The following is a 14,280-nucleotide window of genomic DNA, read 5'->3' as shown; positions in this document are numbered from 1 at the left end:
ATGTAGAAATCAATCTAGAACTTGGATTATTTAATCTAAATTCATAGGCTATAATAATGGGGCTTTTAGAAGTTATCATTCTTCTAATCTTTAGTTTTAGAATTGGACTTTTACTCCAAAGCAATTATTGCAAAAAGATGGAATAGTAACATTTAATTTGAAGGAACAGAAAGTAGCTTCAGTAACATAAATCCAACTCTCCGAGGAATATGCATGTTCTTTGATTATTGTCATGTTCTCCAAGTTATAAGACTTCGAAAATAGCTGGTTTTTGTGATTATTTCACCAATCAAGAATACATTAGATTTCTTGCTAGGAATCTTGTATAAATGTCCATCTTAGAAAGGCCGATGAATACTTATCCAATTTAACATAATTACAGGAGTATAATCTTCATTACGTTTATTACGATTAAGTTTATTTCTAAGTCCAGGATTAAGTTTATTACGATTGCATGTGTCCCAGTGTCAATTTGTTTATCTAAATAAATTTCATTTGTTTTGTATTCTCAATCTCTCCACTCTTGCTTGACCTCTATCTGAGTTACATGTTATTCATCATCATTATTTTGTTCTTTAGAGAGTACAAGACAATGAGTGGTGCACAACTGCAAAGTGCTTCCTCTGCCTTTGCCATACAAGGGTCACAGAAAAATGAAGGTTCGGCGACCACGGCAACTGGTGCAGAGACAAAGCCAAAGAAGAAAATTTGCTGTGCCTGCCCGGACACTAAAAGGTTGCGAGATGAGTGCATAGTAGAGCACGGTGAATCGGCTTGTGCAAAATGGATCGAGGCTCATCGACTGTGCCTCCGTGCTGAGGGCTTCAATGTTTGAGGTCAATAGTGAGTAATAGGAGAAAGAGATACTAATAGATGACCTCATTTGTTTTTGTGAAATTGACACAGATTTTGTGTTACAATTTTCAGATTGACGGTTTAAATTTTGAATAAAACAGGGAAATTGATTGCTACATGCAATTCATAATTTATTACCTTGCTGCTATTTGAATATGCAGGTTCTACCATGCTAGCTTTTTTGAGACTGAAATATTTAAATGAAATTACAGATTTTTGTATTGTCGGTTTAGTTTTCGCAGTGTTGCGGTTATTCATCTATTTTACTCAATTCCATACTGTTTATCAATAAATTCCTTGCCTGTGTTTCTCTTCCACTCTTCCTTGTTTCTCCTCCTTACAGAGGAGCAACTAGCAAGTATAACTTATTTAGAAATCTAAAGCTGCAGGAATTGTAATTGTTTGTGGTTGATCTATCCCTCATTTTCTACCTGTGTGGTTATTATGTGTATAACTGAGTAAGAACAAGGTTTAACATGCTTTTGTTCTGAACCTTGAACCAAATATTTGGCTGGATCAATGTAGCATTTCATCACAATGCATATTTGCACATAGCTCATTACAAGTGTATTTCTTTTAAATTATTCACACAAAAGAATCATGTTCGGGGAATTTCTTTATACAAATAAAAGCATATATATATATATATATATATATATAAAAGTATAACCGATAAATAAATTCTATAAGCATGTAATGTAATCCGTTTATCTTAATTGTAATTTTAATTTTTTTTATATGGTTTATTTATATTTAAAATGATTTAACTTTTAAAACAACTAAAAGTGTTTTATTGCTTTGATTCCGCTAAAAACTATGCAAAGAAAAAAAATGCTTACTTTTACTTTTAATTAAATTTATTGTAGTGATCAATACAATATTATTTTCTCACTTTGTACACCCTTTCACTGAACAGAAGTTAATTTAAATTTTAATGTTATAATGACTACCTTTGATCCTCCTTTTTTTGAGTTATTTTTGTCAAAACAAACATAGAGGGAGTTCTGGAAGTGATCAAAACTCTTAAAATAATCAGCTTTGCTGAATTCTGATATGATAACCAAAATATAATGAAACAAAGCCAACTCAACTCTTCATTGATAACTCAGAAAAGCTTTGAATTCAATCAATAATCCTAGTTTACTTCTGTTGAAAACGTTACATTGGGAAAACATGAAAACTCAAAGTTTATATCTCTCCTATTATTCATTGATGTGACAGAGACAAACTCCTAACCAAAACAATGCCCCAGTAATTATCCAAGAAGCAGCAAGAACACAGAGCCCTACAAATTCTGGACTAAGTCCACCCTTCTGTTGAAAGGTCCCTAGGACTAGTAACTAGGCTTTTTGGCTTCATTCCGTTGATCTATTAGGTGTAAAAAAAAATTGAAACTAGTGTTACACTGGTTTTCCTTGGCTTAAACCACATCTTCAGAAGTCTTGCACTCCCAAATACTGAGAGTTACAAGCTGCCAAGAGGGCTGCTCCAATTCCTGAGCCATCATTAGAATGCTCAATGCCAACTGAATCAGAAGCCTCATCTCCCAACAACTCCTTTAGTGTACTCTCCAAGGAACTTCTGAATTCAGTATAGTGTTCAAACAATCCTCCATCCAATGCTATTACTGATTTCTGTTTCTGTTTCTCCTCAGCCTTTACTGTGTCTCTTCCTATTTTCTTGAGGATGCCAAAGATACCTGCAGCAGAAAGCCGGGCTCCGCGAGTAGCAACAATATCACAGAGTTCAACAACAAGCTTCCTCATTTTAAGGGATGTGTTATTGATCTGACAAAGAAAAACAGTGAGAAAATCTATGATCACTTTCTTTCCCAGAAGGAGCAATACCAACCAACCTATATTTGTTAAGTATCCTTAACAGAAAGTGGATCAATTTGTTTATGTTGAATATGAAAGACCACAAACAACAACAGATTCACCAAAATTTCCTATCTTTATGTCTAACTAATGGAAAACAGTTAACATGGTATAAATGTGAGAACAAAGAAGCATATTTATATTCCATATTGTCAGTGAAGCATGTCCTTACCTCTAATATGTCCTTCAATTTGGTTCCAACCACATTCAGATCTGAAGATGCATCATGATGTATTGCAGACATGTCAGGTGTCCTGTTCATCCCACAAAAAAAGAGAAAAAAACTCTATGAGAAGATTTTCCCACTTATGTTCCCTACCAATTTTTTGCATTGTTTAATCCTTAAAGAGAAGACTAAAATCAGGAGGCAATAAAATGAACAATCAAAACTCTTGACACCTTGCTTGGTAAGATAAAAAAATGAAAGGAGAGGCCACAATTTGCCTTCCACTCTTCACAAATTTTTTCATTGGACTTTTGGACAACAATGTAAAGTACATAAATAATTCAAACATAAAAATGCTTTCTTATGATTCACTCATATTTCTTCAAAGTTTGTAGTGATATAATGATGACCACATGCCAATGGTGAAAAATGATATAGAAGTGGGAAAAGGTGGATTCATCAGTCTTTTAAATTAAATATATGGTATATGATACTAAGATGGAACATGCGAAGAAATTGGAACAAAACATGCATTTTAGCTTGCTCAAATTAATAATTCAACCAATTAAATATGAAGACAAAGTTTCTGAATCATTGTTGGCAAGGTAGAAATACAAGAAATTTCTAAAATAAGGCCAAATGGAAAACTAGCAAGTATAATTCAAGAAAATTAGTGAACGTTTGAATGCACAAATTATCATACCTAAGTATCAAAGGAATTTTCAATTTTGGAGGAACAGTATCTCCAAAGAAGTCAGCTTCTTCAGCCATCTTCAACAAAACTCTCCTTACAATGTCACCCAAATACATACCAGAAATTATCTTCTCAAAAATCTGCAAACAAGATTGGAAGGGTATTATAAATGCACACTGTTCATTTAAACCAGTGATAGATAAATAATCATTACCTGTTCTCCAGGGTTTAAGCTCTCTGAATCTAGATCTTTATCATATTGAGTTAGAGGAAGATGGGAGGAATGGAAATTACCCCACTCCATGTTTATAACCTATAGAATCAATAATTAATCAGCAAGCTTTGATACACGGTTAATCATTACCTGCCTAATGGAATCACAGTAAACACAGTTTGTATCACACAAGAAAATAAGTGTTCAGATGAACTATTTACCATCTCTCCTGATTTTGGTAGAAGACCTTGCCATTTTGGAATTGCATGTGCAGACTCCACATATGCTGCATTTGTTCCGGTACCAAGAATAACTCCAGCAATGACATCCTGATTGCTGAATCTTGCTCTAGCTACTGTTCCAACTGTGTCATTAACCTTCACATCTCCAAGTTAGGTTTTGTCTCCAGTTTAAGACATTAACTAAACACAATATATGAAACTACAAAACTTAATCTAAATTTTCTGCCATATGGAAAATGAAAATTGTTCTTCAAAACCAGACTTAAGAGGAGAAAGAAAACAAGCTATAAAAAAAGCAAAGTGAGACTCACTAGAGCTGCAACACGCATATCCAGACCAATTTTTTCTAAGGATTTGGTTAGTTCACCCACCACATCTTCTCCAACCTACAAACAACACAAACAGAATCAATACAAGAGTAACCATCAGAAGCCTGCTCAATTAAAGAGTAGCTGAGAGATGAAGAGAAAACCAATAGGGATTCTCCATTTGAAAAGAGTCAGTAAGTATGATACATTATACTCATGCATGTATCTGGATTATGCACCACAATCATGCTCAAAACAAATGAAATGACAATAGAAAGAATGACAAGGAAAGGAAGATAGAATTGAATATAACAAAATCAAGGTAACTAGAATTACCGCATCCTCAATGTTGAAACCCTTGGTCCACTTTATTAGAGTTCCAGATGAAATTGATGTTTGCCTCACCGGAAAAGAGAAGGTAAAACCCAGTTCCCTTTGTTTACCAGGGGCAGGGTGAAACTCTTCAGGCTCAGAACTAACAAACTTTGCAAGTTTAGCTGCTATAAAATCAAACAGTTCCTGCAAACCCATAATGAACATATTAGAGAGAGTAGTTAGGCTCATTACTCTGATGGAATCTCTCCAAACAGACTTACATGTGAACAACCAGTCATCAAATGTGGAGGAATGGAAACTTCTTCAGACTCTAGGTTCACAACACCTTTCTCCTTCCCACCTAATTGCACACGAAGGGTTCTGAAGTTTGTGCCACCAAGGTCCAACGCATAAAAGAGTCCTTTCTCATCCCTGTAAGCAATGCAACAAAGGAAACCATGAATCAAAAAGGAAGAAACCTTCAAGAGTTACAAATTCATATGACAAAAATATTCAGCCATTAGCTTATATACAAGGTAATCTGCACATCTTGTTTAGTTAAATTTCTCTATAATGTGAGAAACTCATCTTGTTTTCTTCTCCTATAAATGTTCATAATCTTTTCAGAACAACAAAAGCACTCCAATTCAGCTTCTCTGAAAGATAATTCTAACTTAAAAAGAACCTTAATTTATTTGACCCTATTGTTTTCTTCTCCTACATACAAGTACTTAATCAGAAGAACTTTATCCAAACAACTCCATACTTTGCAAAACCAAACAAGAACTCACTAAGCCATCACCACTATGTAAGATGAAAACAAACCAAGTAATGCAAGCACAGTGTAATCAAAGCAGAAAAAGGCAAATCAGAAGAAAAGGGGTGGTGGAATTGAAGAGAACAAACCCAGAAGGGAGATTATCGACAAAGGTAATCAACATCTTGAGCTTGCTGCCACCTTCAGAAGCAAGACCCGCGTGCATCTCAACGTCTATGGCATCAGCAACCAGTCTCAGCTTCGCAATTGGGGTCCCACACTGCTTCTCGAACTCCCTCACAATGGCCACCGCGCGACCCCACTTTCCGGAGCTCCTCATGTGGTGGCGCACCACCAGCGCCGCCGCCGCACAGGCCGCGGCGGCGCAAACGACTGCTACTCCCGCCGCCAGCTTGCCCATTATTTGAAATGAGTTGGTGTGACGTGGACGGAGCCGAATCTAATCGGAGAGTAGACAACCTCGTTTTTCCTTTAGCGAACTCCCAAGATTCTTTCTCACTCGTGCGCTATTTTCGATGTCAGAACGCTCCTACATTATTCATCATACATCATGCACCTTATTATTTCTTTTTCATTACTACTTTTCTTCAATCAATTAATAATTCATACACAAACCATATTTTTTTTATATATAAAAACTTTATATTTAAATGAATAAAAAATATATAAATAATTTATTTTTTTAATAAATAACTCTAAGAAAAAAATAAATAAAAGTTTGTTATACTAATAAAAATACTCTAAGAATAAAATTTAAATTAATAAATTTATTACATGCATTCTTTCACGAAAATTGTGTTAACATAATTGTTCTGCCTATTTCAATACTAAAAATTATTTAATTATTATGACATTATATAAAGTGATAAGTTGTATTCTATCAAGTTAATCCCATTAAAGAAATACACATTAATAATAAATACTTCAAAGTTACCAAATATAAATAAAATAATAGTTAATTATTATTTCTTGTTTAGATAATTTTTTATAAAAATAAATAAGAAATAGTGACTTTATCGTATGCTCCATCTCTTTGACTACGCTGTTGAGTTATTATTCTTAAATTTGATTGAAGTTTGGTAATTCAACTAAGGTGAATTATCCTGATAAACATTCTGATTTAGAGTAATTGAGGTATTTAATATCTATTAAAAAATCATACTCTATTAAATATTTAAAATATTCTTTATTTTTATGTAATTGATTTTTTTTTTTCTGATTTAGCGTAATTGATTTTTTTTTTCTCATTCAAATTTTTAACAATAAACTAAAACAAGTGGGTCTCGTTTTATGAGTAAATTTTTTTTATTTCAACTACTACATTTTAAATAAGCACGTGTTTCGTTGATGAAGGAACAATAAATCAAATAATTAATATTTTAATTAATTACAAAGTCAAACCAATTTAATTTGTGGTCTTAACCTCCTTAATTTTTATTTCACTTTGGGTATGTATAAGAAAACATTATTATTATTCAAATTAGTTGAGATTTAAATGTAATAATAGATATATAATTAATAAATTAATTTTTACATAAAGGAGTTATAAACGAGGTTTGATGAGCAAATTAGAAGTAGAAAGACAAAAGAGTTGAGTTGAGAACCCTTTTTCTATTTTGGCATTATTTTTTAAATATTTTTTATCTTTATTTATTTATTTATTAAATTGTTTTTTCCCATCAAATTATTTGTTAAAGTTAATTTCTTTGAAATGAGAAGTCATACTAAAAAAGTCTGTTGTCCTAAATTGACCAATATTATAAAAATGCATAATGACACCTAACCAATGAGTCATTCTTCACTAATAAAGATTTAATTATGTATTTATTTTTTCATAATTATATAATTTTGATTCCACATATTTTAATTATGGACCTATTTATCTTCTAACATTTATAACATATAAAAGTAAAAAAAATGTAAATTAAAATAATTTATAAAAACTTTCTTATATAGTTTCTCTAATTTATTTTTTATTTAAATTTTGTCTTTTTATTTTTTATCTTTTTAAAATACTCATAAAAAACGCCTTTAAATGGATTAATGTCAATTAAGTATTTTGAGTAATGCATATAAGCTTTTTTACTTTTCAGTATTCCAATTGTATTAATTAAATTTTCTTGCATTTATGATATTTAGAAAACTCAATTAGTAGAATTGAAACTATAAAAACTATAAAATAAAAAATTCATAATATATGATATAGAGTTTTTTTTTTAAATTTCAAATAAGGTAATCCAAAACAATGGAATAAACATACTATAACATATAATATAATATTGTTTTGAATTGTAGTTTTTAGAAGTTTTTTTTCTATATGCACCTATTTCGGATAGCTTGTTCTAACATCAATAATAAGAAAAAAAACACAATATTTTCTAATTAATTAATCATAACATAGTTACAAATTAAACAATGTAAAAAATATATTTTAAATTAAGTATTATTATTATTTCCAATTATCTAACAAGCATATAATTTATAAAAAAAAAACATTTTAAATATGGTTTAGTAAAACCCCACCATATACGACAATAAACTAGGAATTCTGAAAAAGACAAATGCAGAATTATTGTATTACAAAATTTATGAATAAAACAACAAATAATAACAATAAAGATGATTTGAGAGAAGAATATTTCTGAGAATGAAAAAGAATACACAGATATTCTTGAACCACAACTTCAAACATGGCAGAAAAGATTCTTTAAAAATATTACGTGCTTCAGTTTTCTAATTTGTGTTTATCCTTTTCTCTCTCTGCCATTTTTCATTTATAAAACTCAATATATAAATAATAAAATTTTAAAAAATTATGACGTGACAGAAGTCATGCCAAGTTGGTACGACTTAGTATGACAAGACAGAATCGTGTTAAATTGGGACGATTTGTGCATATGAAGTCGTGTCAAATTGACACGACTTGTTTAAATTTGTAATTTTTTTTAAACGGACCCCATTTTGTTTAAATTTGTAATTTTTTTTAAACGGACCCCATTTTGATAAAAAAAAAAAAATAACCTCATCATGATAAAAAAAAGCCTGTCTCTCTGCCATTTTTCATTTCTAAAACTCACTGAAACTCCATGATTTTTGTTCTTATTTGGCTTCAAATTTTGATGAAGTGAAACTCATTTTTGAAGATTCTTATGTTCAATTTGAATACCAAATAGAAGATATCTTTGATTGTTTGATTCAATAATGACCTGAAATATATAAAATAAAACATTACTTTGTTTTTTTACTTATTGACACATAATTGTTGAAATTTTAGAATGATATTTAAGATAATTTATTAAAACTTTTTTGTACTTAAGATATTTATTTTAATATATAGTTATAAATAGCAAGATAAGAGAAGAACAAAAGTTAAATGAAGTAACTTAATATATTTAAACAATATAAAATTTATGTTATGCTTTTACAAGGAAAATATATAGAAGATTATATCTCCCTTTCATATATTATAGTTTAACTTTATTTTTAATCTTTAAAGTGTATATAACAGTAAGAATGTATATCAAGAGACTCTCACATTAGGGTGAATATGATAATAAATATATTAATAAATGTATAATAAAAATATATATATTTTTGTTTTTCAAGAGAAATATGACTTTTTCATAAGGTATATTTATAGTGGGTTTAGTTAGTAAAAAGCCCGAAGCCCACCTGAGTCCATAGAATTTAGGGTCCATGAACTTCATATTTTGGAATACTTAAGCATTGGTATCAATAATTGGACTCATAAAATTAGAAATCTGCAATTGATTTTCTGAAGAAAAAAAAAAGAAACACACATTGGCCCACTAAGCTTGACACATGATTATTCTAACTTAGTCTTAATTTGGAGTCAAGTATGCAATTAAGTTAAGGGTGTTTCTCCCTGTACCCCAACAAATGACTTCCTTCACCCCATCATTATTGGAAAAGATCATTTTACTCCTTTTAAAAATACCGAAATATTTTCAGAACATACTTTCTGGAATATATTTTATGAATTCTGAATTTGCCATTCTGAAAATTAAAAAAATGTATTCCAAAAAAATGTTCTGGAATGATTTTTTGTCTTATGGATTTTCTATTATGGAAACTTACTTTGCTTACAAAACCTTTATTATGGAAAGACCTTTTTACTTATGGAACCTCTATTCTGGAAACACCTTTTACTTACGAAACCTCTATTTTGGAAACACCTGAATTCTTATTCCAAAATCATCCAAAATTATCAAGGATAATTTTGGTATTAGAAAGAATGTAGGGGTCCAGGAAGAAAAATGTAGGGGTGCAGGAAGAAATACTCTTAATTTAAAGGTTAAAAGAAAAAAATATTATCCAAGGAAAATGTGTCTGGTAAAAAAAAACTATATATCTCAAAGATTAGGTCACAAAAACCAAAATGAATCTATTCATCACTATGGTCCATTTCCACCCAACAATTAGTTTAACTAGAAAAATACATAAAAAAGAGAAAAAGAAAATGATGCATTATCTACTAATTAACACTTAGATATCAATAATTACAAGTACATTAACTTACACTCTTTTTTTTAAAGGAAAGTAATTACATTCTTTTATGCACTCTTTTTTAGTGAAAGTTAGATATGAAGATTCAGCACATGTATTTTTATATACTAATTAAGATTTTGGTCTATGTGTATTATTTTATGGTGTGTGATGCCATGATTCTCATAATTAGTGATATTATTAGTCTTTCACTTTGTGGTGTATCATTGTCATTTATAGTCTAGCAATGTGAAATTAATTCTGCTAGATGAGATTAGTGAATATTAATAAGGATTTTGATATATTAACACCTTTAACAATTCAAACCATAATAACTTAATATTTAAAATATTATTATAAACAGTGTTAAATATATGTTTTTTACTGTTTTATGGTGTAAACAAAACTTTTTTAAAGTGTGTGTTCTTCACCTAAAATTTAAGTCTAACATGAAAAAGTAGTAACATATTGAAGATATTTTATTAAAATATCCCTTTGAGGATATGGCAATCATTCTCTCTCACCCCACACTTGATATAACCTTTTTCTTGCTGCATTGAAACTGATTAGACAGAAACCAAATACTAATCAATGAGTAACTTGGAATCTATATGGAAAGAAAATTAGGAGGGAAGATGAAGATGATGATGATGGTGATGCTTATGTTAGCATTGTTGGTTGCAGAATGCGGGCCAGAGTTCTCCTTAATGATGGTTGGGGACTGAAGATAAAACAACTTGGTGAGAGCAACAGGTACTTGAGCCATAAACCACACAGTGTCCATCTTCAACCAATCAGTGTGTGTTTGTGTGTGCAAGAAGAGCAGGACCAAAAGCATCTAGCCCCTCAAATCACTCTGCAACTGTCACTTCTCTTTCAAGCTATAGTTACTTGCAACTCTGATAATTAGATAAAGAGATATCTCCAAGTAGTTTTGTTGAAAGTAGATATTAGAGATGTCACATCGACTAGAGATTAGAACCTTAGATATTAGAGATGTCACATCGACTAGAGATTAGAACCTTTCACAGTATATAAGTGGGTGCAAATCTCACCTCATAAACCGATTTTATGAGATTAAGTTAGACTTATGCACTTCTTAATATGGTATTAGAGTGATTTCTTAATAATAAGATTCTTAAGCAACAACCAAACTTTGACCTCAATTATTCTATGACAGCTTGCTCTGATGTTACTAGTTTCACAACTTTCTCTATCATTGTAATCACACATTTTAAATATATAAGAGTCTTTGGTGGTAGCAAGATTCAAGGATATGCATCAAAATATATAATGCATATATAGTTTCAATTTGCTTAGCTTGTTAGTGTTGTGCAATGGAAAAGGATGTGAAAAATAGACAACACAGGCTCAGTTACCCGGCATCAAAGGAATTTTGTTCAACAAGATAACTTTTTTTCTTAGACCCTAAAAGAGGTTTTGAATCACAAGCAAGATCAAAAGCACGCGAGAATCACTCAGAAAATAAAGGCCAAGTTGACTAATGTGTGTGTTCCTTGTTTTGGTGGATTTGATTCTGACCTTTTGGTGGTCTCATGGAATTCAACCAGAATGATCTTGTAATGATTCATTCCATATGAGTTGATTATACACCTTTTCATATTGCAGGCCATGTGTCTAGAACAAATGAAAAAAAAAGGAAAAAAATGACCCCCCAAAATCCAACCATATCCAAATATAATCATTCCAAGTTGTATTTTGGTTGAATTTCTGCCTGCCTATAGTGAAAATGTTGCTTGATTCGAACACGATTAGCTCTAGTTTGTCAACACATGATCATCTCTGTAATGCTCCATTGTTATAATGGTTGATGCTGACTTCATGTTTTTTAATATTGGACCAATACCAAGAGTTTAAGACCTGTAAAACTTTAATCTAGAAATTTATTTCTTGTGAGCTTTTGAAGGGTCAGGAATTTATTTCATGCTTCATACCATGGACTACTTTATCCTAGAAAAGCATTCATTTTCAGTTTTCAGGACCACTAATTAGTATGTGGGGTAGATAGCAATCTCTATCTACTACGTTTATGGAATCCGCTCTTTATGTTTACCTCTGCAAAAGAAGCGGGATATTTGGATCTAACGCAACACTAAAATCCCATTTAAGCAAAATCTACCCCACATGGTAGCAATCACCAATTGCCACAGGGAATGCACTGCTACATTTTCTGTCTTTTCTCTTGGGGTAGGGTATATTCACTATCACTAACAATCTCTAATATACAACCTGTGTAATTGATAATACAAAGAAAGATTATTTTCGTTATTTCATAAACTAGTATAAGTTTTAAACAGAAAAATGAGATTATAGATACTATTACTTATCAACATGGTGCACCATAATTCACACATAACCTTATTTTTGATTATGTGACAAGAGATTTGATTCTGAGGTTCATGTGCATGGAAAAATATATGTCCATAGTGGTGAAATTTGTGAAACAAGTCTTGAAGTATAACTTAGTTTTTGACTCCACAACAGAGAATACCCTCTGTTAACCTATGGAGAAAACTAGTATTACCTCTCAATAATGAAGTGATAGTTGACTAAGTTACCAGAAATTGAGTGGTCAAAGTGATGGTTATTGGCTTAAGTGAAAAAGGTGATGATGAGAGATGACAAGTGTAGTTGGTTTGTGGTACCACAGAAAAGCACGTCAGTGTACATATATGGGGTGACAAGCCAAGGAGCTTGAAGCTTGGGAGAAACGGCTGAGTGAGGGTTGAGAGAAACCTAAAGAAAGTTCATCAATCTTGTGATTTAGACAAGAATGTCTCATGGCCATGCGCAGCAATGCGCCCCACGTGGGATATGACATGCGTGTGGGTCTCTCTAACTTGGAAGTGCTTTTGTTTTCTTCTTTTCTTTGATAGTTTTGGCAAGATACAACACAACACATCCATACTAACATATATAGCTTCCAAGTAAGGAAGGGAAGTGTAAGAAAGAAAGGGAAAAGCAGCCTTAAAGGAAGAAAAAGAAGATCCAAATAGTGTTAAATTAAAAGTACATGCATAATGCATTTATATTAATTGCAAGCTGAGCTAAGGAACTAGTACTGTACCCTTTTTTGAGGTATATCTTTGACATGTACACGTCCTTCAGAATTATGAGATCCTCTAATGTACTGTGGATGAGCTGTGTTTGTTAGGCAAGTAGCTGGCTTTGTAATGACCCTGCAGACCCTTTTTTCTTTTCTAGATAGCTTTCTTTTTCTAAATTTCATTTGAAATTTATGTGATGAACTTGAAACATATCTATGAGATGAACTTGAAACAGACTACATTCTAGATGTATTTGATTTTCAATCACTTCTTCCCAACTGTCTATGTGCTGATATTCCTTCAAGTCTTGTCACTCTTGAATTATTCAACTTTTCCTCCTCTTTTCGTGTCACCCAGAAGATGATTGTAAACTACAATCCTAGTTGCTTCTGCAGCTGTTTTTCTTTTATAAAAAATTTCATGTTAAACGATATCATAATTTGACATCTCAAACTAAGCTTTCAAGTAACAATAATCAACCTTGTGCAGCTGTTCAAGACAACCTTTTTGATTCTCATGCTACTTAATTTTCCCTAGTGAATATGGTTTGTTGGTGTGCATTGTGGTGTGTTGATATACCTTTAAGTGACCTTTTCTTTGTGCACAGCTTTTTGGCAATGTGAAATGCGTCCTAAAAGTAATGTGATGAAAGGAAAAAAGGGGATCTGGTGGTGATCAAAAGTTCTGCTTTTAGCTATTTACTATGTGTGGGGGTGATGCCAAGTGTACCATCATAGGCATTGAAATTCTGTTTCGTTTGAAAATATGTGATCTAAACATTGAATTCCACAGCCCCACCAGAAATGGCAAATGGGAAAGAAAAGTTTCTAAGGCCATGTTAAGTTACAACATGTCAAATTTTTAGTCCCTTTATGGCCAACCCAACTAAAAAAAGGTGCAAGTCAATTCAAAGGTATGTGAAGAATTATCAATGTTATCTGCTTCCAAATAATGCATCTTGGACCCCATACCAGCCCTTGAGAAAGAGAATACTTGGTAGTGCTACTTCTACTTTATTAATTATGTGTATATATGCGTATACATATAGAAGATAAGTAAGAAATGCAAGTGTGGCAAGAAGATAAACTATAAAATGCAATATTTATGACCTTTCTAAACCAGTTCATCTCACATTTAAATCAGTGATGGAGTAGAATTTGAGGTCTAGACCCATCTTCCGACAGAGAAAATACTTATTATACTTCTCTGCTCTCGGTCACTTGTGTTTTCATAATTACTTCTCGGTCTTCCAGGCTC

The 14,280-nt window shown here is 31.7% G+C and overlaps 2 protein-coding genes across 2 annotated transcripts; one reads left to right on the top strand and one right to left on the bottom strand.

The window, feature by feature from the left end:
* The first annotated feature begins 579 nt into the window (after positions 1–579).
* On the top strand, positions 580–978 carry LOC137838178 (cytochrome c oxidase copper chaperone 1-like). Its single transcript, XM_068647428.1, has one exon. The coding sequence runs from the start codon at positions 593–595 to the stop codon at positions 833–835; it is 243 nt and encodes an 80-aa protein (XP_068503529.1). The 5' UTR covers positions 580–592; the 3' UTR covers positions 836–978.
* Positions 979–1,923: 945 nt separating this feature from the next.
* On the bottom strand, positions 1,924–6,052 carry LOC137838180 (hexokinase-1-like). Its single transcript, XM_068647431.1, has 9 exons — positions 5,578–6,052; positions 4,953–5,103; positions 4,693–4,875; positions 4,360–4,434; positions 4,028–4,183; positions 3,807–3,905; positions 3,602–3,732; positions 2,905–2,986; positions 1,924–2,642 (listed from the first exon to the last, which is right to left on the bottom strand). The coding sequence occupies exons 1-9, from the start codon at positions 5,847–5,849 to the stop codon at positions 2,289–2,291; spliced, it is 1,503 nt and encodes a 500-aa protein (XP_068503532.1). The 5' UTR covers positions 5,850–6,052; the 3' UTR covers positions 1,924–2,288.
* Between the last annotated feature and the right edge of the window lie 8,228 nt (positions 6,053–14,280).

Source organism: Phaseolus vulgaris, chromosome 4, assembly GCF_000499845.2.
Source record: "Phaseolus vulgaris cultivar G19833 chromosome 4, P. vulgaris v2.0, whole genome shotgun sequence".
Classification (NCBI taxonomy): Eukaryota; Viridiplantae; Streptophyta; class Magnoliopsida; order Fabales; family Fabaceae; genus Phaseolus; species Phaseolus vulgaris.
This window is presented reverse-complemented; position numbering and strand designations above follow the sequence as displayed.

Bases quoted from the DNA above. Each gene is read 5' to 3' on its own strand.
- LOC137838178 (XM_068647428.1), top strand. From the start codon at position 593: ATGAGTGGTGCACAACTGCAAAGTGCTTCCTCTGCCTTTGCCATACAA.
- LOC137838180 (XM_068647431.1), bottom strand. From the start codon at position 5,849: ATGGGCAAGCTGGCGGCGGGAGTAGCAGTCGTTTGCGCCGCCGCGGCC. The intron at 4,184-4,359 runs GTGAGTCTCACT...GGAGATGTGAAG, and splicing joins ATATGCGTGTTGCAGCTCTA to GTTAATGACACAGTTGGAAC. The intron at 3,733-3,806 runs GTAATGATTATT...TCTTGTTTGCAG, and splicing joins GCTTAAACCCTGGAGAACAG to ATTTTTGAGAAGATAATTTC.